Source organism: Heloderma suspectum, chromosome 1 (assembly GCF_057233095.1).
Source record: "Heloderma suspectum isolate Gila_16-S chromosome 1, 16-S_ref, whole genome shotgun sequence".
Taxonomy (NCBI): domain Eukaryota; kingdom Metazoa; phylum Chordata; class Lepidosauria; order Squamata; family Helodermatidae; genus Heloderma; species Heloderma suspectum.
This window is the reverse complement of record NC_139458.1, coordinates 62,316,576-62,322,843: the sequence shown is the minus strand read 5'-3', so window position 1 is coordinate 62,322,843 and position 6,268 is coordinate 62,316,576. Positions and strand designations below refer to the sequence as shown.

Genomic DNA, 6,268 nt, shown 5'->3' with positions numbered 1-6,268 from the left:
GAGTCTGAAGCAGCAGATCTGCCTCTGCTGCAAAAGGATCTCTCCTGTTCCCAGTCTGACAAATCTGGGAACTTTAGGAGCAAAGGAGTAGCGTCCAATGTTAGTCACACAGCACTACATAGAGGAGGCCCACTGAAAGGAATGAGGCTTAACCTTAGTCAAGATGAATGTACATCGCATTCATTTCGATGGGTCTACTCTACGTAGCAGGACTCGGTGGAGGCTAGTGGCTCTGGTTTCGGTGGAGCTGCGAATCCATTCTGGGTTTCAGGCAGACCGGCTCTAAAGGAGCTATCCAAGGTGTCGAACCCACCCCCCAAATAGGTGCGGGACCTTGGATAGCTCCTTCACAGTTCTGGTTGGCTCTGACCGAAACTCAGAATGGATTCGCAGCCCCACCGAAGCCGGACCCGCCAGCCTCCACTGGTCGGATTAACATTGGATGCGACCCAAAGTCTCCGCAGACCAGGTACCCTCGGGCCTCATCGCGGAGGGAAGGACACCGTCCCTGGCGCGCCCCATCCTGACCTGCCGGCAACGGCCGTCCCCACGGGCCCCCCTCTTCCGCTGGAGGTCCGGCCGTGGGCTCCGTTCACCCTCGGCGGGGTTCGGCTGCAGTGCTCCGAGCCCCGACGCCCCCCGCCCGCCCAGCCCTTTGGGCACTGGGGAGGCCGCGCCGCCCCTCCCTGCCCCCTGCGGGGAGGGGCCCTTCCCCGCCCCAGGACACGGCGCAGGCCAAGCCCCGGGGAGGGGAGGCTGGGCGGGGGAGGCCCCTGCATGCGGCGCGGCGCGGCCCAAGGCCGGAGTCCCCCGGGGCTCCCCGGTTACCTGCGCGGCGCTCCGAGGAGAGGCGTCTCCGCGCGCGCCGCTTCCCCACTCCGCCCCCCGGCCTGGCCCGGCCCGGCCCGGCCCGGCCCAGGAGCAGCTGGCGCCGAGAGCGGGCGAACCCGGCGCCGCGGGAGGCCCCCTCCCGCGGGCGGCCTCGCCGGCGCGGCCCCGGCGGGGGCGGCGATCCCTTGCCGGCTGTGGCGCTGCCGCGCGGCGGCGGCGGCGGCGGCTCCCCTCCAGCCTGGCCGTGACGCAAGCGGAGCCTACTTAAAGGCGGGCGGCGAGGCGGGCGGCGAGACACTGAAGGCGACCTCCGCCTGGGCTGCGCAGCGCCCGGCGATCGCCGCCCAGGCTGGCTCCCGGGAGCCGCCCTGCCCGCCAGGCAGCCCGCCACCGGCGTGGGGGCCTCCCTCCGCAGGGCGGGCGGCCCGGGCCGGCCCCGCGCTTCTCAGCCGCGAAGGGAGCGCCGCCGCTCTGCCGCCGCCGCCGCCGCCGCCGCGCGAGCCTTCGCCTCCGGATGAACCGCGATGGGGGAATGGACCATCCTAGAGAGACTCCTCGAAGCCGCCGTCCAGCAGCACTCCACTATGATAGGGAGGTAAGCCCGGGCGGCCTCGGGTCGGGTCGGGTGTCGTCTCGCTTCCCTAGCCCAGCAGCGCCCCCCGCCCTCCTTGACCCGCAGCGCTGCGGAGGAGGCTGTCCAGGGAGGGACCAAGAAGAACACGGGAGCAAAGACCTGCACTTCGAAGGCATCCCCATCGATTGCCGCGGGCAGTCCGCCGGAGGGCTGCAGCCTCCCCGGACACCTTGCACCCATCGGAGACTTGATTTCCCAGCAAGCACCCTCCCCGCCCGCCCCCCGCCCCCGATTTCCACCCGCTCTCTGGGTCCCCAGTGGTTTCTTCAGTAAACTTGCTACCGCCGCACAGGACTGCTCCTTCCCCCACAGACACCCACCCGCACCTTCTCTCAGCCTCTCTGCTTTGTTGCAGAGTTCACTGCTAGCGCAGAGGACTCTTTTAACCTTCTGTATAATCCATCCCTCACTTCCCACCCCCGTCGGTTTGCTCATTAGAAAGAAAGAAAGAAAGGACTGAATGCACATTCAAAGGAACAAAATATATGGATGAGATATGCTTTTAGACAGTAAAAAAGAAAAAGAGGAGGAGGAGGAGGGGGAGGAGAGTCATTTTCAAAGAGTCATATATAATCTAGCTGGTGATTGCAGCTTGCAAAAAGCAAGGGTAAAGTAAGGACAAGCGAGCTCCCTTGCCTTGGGTTTGCCTCACTTCTCACAATTATGGTTTATGATGGCTGATCAATATGCTGCATACCATAGGAAAATGGGAAAGTTGCCACTGTCTTTTATTTGACCAACTTCTGCTCTGCAGCTGAGGTTCAGGAAGGGGGGGGATGCACAACCAGCTGCTTAAAAGTGTCATTGTGGTTATAGATCTTGCCCGACATAAGTCAGACTAAGATTTGTTTCCACATAAACTAAGCAAGCATTTCCTTCGACTCGCTGTAAACATCCGTATGGAGAAGTACATTGCTCAGGCAATCATTTTCATTTTTCTTTTCTTTTCTTTTTTTTAAATCGAGCCACTCAACAAAAGCTGGGAAGTTCTCTCCAGGCTGGGGGAAATACAGAATCAGCACTGGACAGCTCCACTGAACTCCATTGAAAAGAGCCTTGGAGATTTGTTTCCTAGTTCCTTAAACTGGGGGAAAAAAAAAAAAAAAGTTAAGAACTGCCCTGCTGGATTAGACCAACTGTCCATCTAGAAATTTTATTGATTTTATAAATTTATGAATCTCATTCACTACTTTAAAAAAGTGCACAAAGTAGCGCACGATAAAATGTAAAGGCAACTGATATGAATACATCAACCATCATAGCATCAAATTTGGGTCTTAAAGGCTAGCTCACAAGCACAGAGGCAGTGGGCATAACAGTAATAAACAGAAGAGCATCAGCAGAGGATCAGAAATTAATAGCCTGGATTTAAATGTTTTTGCAAATAAAAATGTCTTCACTTGTTTGCAGGAAGGATATAACGAGGTAGATGGATGAACCTCTTTTGGGGGGACATCTCATTCCATCTCTGATAGTGGCCAGACAGGAGCAATAGAGAAGTTCACAAGCAGAGCAAGATTATGACATCTATCTTGTCTATCCAGCCCAGAGTTGTTGACACTGACTGGCAGCAGTTCTCCAGGGTTTCAGGCAGGAGTTTTTCCTGCCCTAACTGGAGATGGCAGGGATTGAACCTGGGACCTTCTGCATGCAAAGTATGGGCTGTGCTAGTGAGCTATGGTCTCTGAACGTGGACATTGTATTTCTGGCTGTCATGGCAAGTGTCAGGAATGGATTGTCCTTCCTCTTTGCAATCAACACTGCAATAGACAAAGCTTCAGGCTTTCGTATGACTTTATTTTGCTAGAGACTAGCCTCTCTACAAATGCAGTTTCAAGGACACTCTCAGACTCCCCCAGGTCCTAAACAACTAATTAACAATCTCTAAGCAGAGGAGATGAACCAGAGGATAGAGAAGTTGCCAGTAGTTTGGGTATGAACCTCACGGCCAAGCTTGCTTCACAGTGTTGCCCCTCCCTTAGGGTGGCTCCCTCCTACATTGGCTTCCAAGAGTGGCTATCCTGGCAGAGCATCTGAGCCCTGCCCCTAACTTTTCCCACTTTGATTTGCGACACATCCCAGCATCTCTCAGATCACACCCCTCTTCCTCCTCCTCCTCCTCCTCAGAAACTTGAGTTCCCACAGTGGAGGAGGGGGCAGGGACTCAGCCTGGGCCATCTGTTTATTAAGGCCTTCAGAGGAATCTCTTCCAGCACCTAGGCACTCTAGGGAGGGTCCCTCCCCCAGGCTTTGATCTAGCAGTTCTAACTCTGACTCAGAATCGGAGCTGTCAGACATCTGAAAGGGCTGGGACTCATCCTTGGCAGAAAGTGGCCACCAATAGACCTCTACTCCATGTATTTATGTAATCTTTGTAAAAACAGCAACAACAGCTAGACTTTTATACTAGTGGCCACCACAGGGTCCTGTGACAATGAATTCCATAGGTTTTTCAGAGATCCTCCCCTGCCTGGTAAAAGTGCACTCATCCAACCTTTGTTTTGTAGGATTCTGCTGACCGTGGTGGTGATCTTCAGGATTCTTATTGTGGCCATTGTAGGAGAAACTGTTTATGATGATGAACAGACTATGTTTGTATGCAACACCTTGCAGCCAGGTTGCAACCAGGCATGTTACGACCAAGCCTTTCCAATTTCTCACATTAGGTACTGGGTATTTCAGATCATCATGGTATGTACTCCTAGTCTCTGCTTTATAACGTACTCTGTTCACCAATCTGCCAAGCAGAGGGAAAGGAGGTATTCCACTGTCTTCCTCACTCTGGACAGAGATCAGGACTCCATGAAACGGGACGACAGTAAGAAGATCAAGAACACCATTGTGAATGGGGTGCTGCAGAACACTGAGAACACCACCAAGGAGGCAGAACCTGACTGCTTGGAAGTGAAGGAGATCCCCAACCCAGCTATCAGAACAACAAAGTCAAAGATGAGGCGGCAAGAAGGCATCTCTAGATTTTATATCATCCAGGTGGTCTTCAGGAATGCCCTAGAAATTGGGTTTTTGGTGGGACAATATTTCCTGTATGGATTCAATGTCCCATCCATGTATGAATGCGACAGGTACCCTTGCATTAAGGAAGTGGAATGCTATGTCTCTAGGCCCACGGAGAAGACCGTCTTCCTGGTCTTCATGTTTGCTGTGAGCGGCATTTGCGTGGTGCTGAACTTGGCTGAACTGAACCATCTGGGCTGGAGAAAGATCAAAATGGCGGTGAGGGGAGTGCAAGCCAAGCGGAAATCGATATATGAAATCAGGAACAAGGACCTCCCACGTATGAGTGTGCCTAACTTTGGCAGGACTCAGTCTAGTGACTCTGCTTATGTGTGAGGCTGTGACTGAACCAGAACTCTTTGCTGGGTATCATTGATACCCTAGTGGACATTAGCATTAGGGAAAGAACAATGCTTAAGCAACTGTTTCCTCAAACCACCAAGAAAGCCGTCAAGGTACTGGATGTGCACTTTTTAAACCAGATTCTAAACTGAGTGCTAAATAATATAAAAAAAGACTGATGAAGAACCAGGTATACAACACCTTCAATCTGGCCTTACAGCTCAATTACTTTTTTTCTCTAACGATCCAACGTTATTTGTTGACTGGAGCAACTTTTTGGCCATCACTAGGATGCATCTGTTTTGCCTAAATGATGGAAACATGTCCAGGATGTTATATTTTAAAACTGCAAGGAAGCAATTTCTTGAGGGGAAGGTGTTGCAGCAATATACAAATGCAAGCATGTCTATAAGGGGTGGCCCCGGGGCAGGGGGAGGGAGTTTTGCATTGTCCAGGTATATGACCTTTATCTCATGGATGCCTGACATTACACTGTCTGTCTGAGTAACACAGTTGATTACTGTGTCCTGTTAGCATTTTTCTATCATTGTTTTTGTACAAAAAAACAATTACACATAAATAGTAGTACTGAATATAATTTTGCCATTTATTTTGTTTGCCTGTCTGCTCACACCAGAGACCTTAATCATCATTATGCTAGTTGTGATCTGCTAAATCCATAAATAAATAAACAAAACAGCTCCCTGCTATGTGTGTAAACAAAACAAGATGGAATGATCTAAAGTTCAGCCAAGTTATGTATTTACCTACATTTTTAAAACACTTATACCAAAGGAGCAGAATTTATCGCTATTAACTGTGAATAGATTTCACCACCTCTTTGCTCTTATTTATATAAGTGCCATTCTTGGAATTCAAGCATCTAACTCTGTATTAGTCAAAGGCTTGGCAAGAGGTCCCAAGTTGAAAACATATGGTTTTATATTTTTCTTTTGGTTTAAACAAGCTAATATTTTATTTTATTTTATTTCGTTATTGCAAAGGTGTAAAAAGCAGCTGATATCTATATTGATTAAGTAATTGCCTTTTTGTAAAATAGAAAGTTAACTTTCTTTTACATACACACATATATTAATAGAATTGCATTGTTATATGAAGATGAAATTTACATAATCTATCTAGAATATAGGGATAATTATATTATAGCCTCTTTTATATTTATGGCCTGGATAACATCTGGATAACCATTTATAGTTTGGGTTTTTTTTTACAATGACATGGTGCTATAGTAGGACAATGTATTTGGATAAGTAGGCAATGCAGTATGATCCAGAAAATGCAGGTTTAACTGTTTGTGTGTATATGCATCTCTGTGTGTATGTGTGTGTGTCCTATTTCTATCCTCAGCATCTTTATCATTTTTCATAATGTGAGTCCTTCAGGGGCAATGAAGGGTGTTTTTCAAGTATTACCTGGCTTAATTAT

General features: G+C 49.8%; 1 protein-coding gene across 1 annotated transcript; it reads left to right on the top strand.

Moving 5' to 3' along the window:
* The first annotated feature begins 1,122 nt into the window (after positions 1–1,122).
* Positions 1,123–5,503, top strand: GJD2 (gap junction protein delta 2). The gene is made up of 2 exons (XM_084827366.1): positions 1,123–1,426; positions 3,973–5,503. The coding sequence occupies exons 1-2, from the start codon at positions 1,356–1,358 to the stop codon at positions 4,814–4,816; spliced, it is 915 nt and encodes a 304-aa protein (XP_084683492.1). The 5' UTR covers positions 1,123–1,355; the 3' UTR covers positions 4,817–5,503.
* The last annotated feature ends 765 nt before the right edge of the window (positions 5,504–6,268 follow it).

Excerpts from the sequence above, each read along its gene's own strand:
- GJD2 (XM_084827366.1), top strand. The coding sequence starts at position 1,356 with ATGGGGGAATGGACCATCCTAGAGAGACTCCTCGAAGCCGCCGTCCAG. Across the intron at positions 1,427-3,972 it reads CACTCCACTATGATAGGGAG|GATTCTGCTGACCGTGGTGG; the intron begins GTAAGCCCGGGC and ends TTTGTTTTGTAG.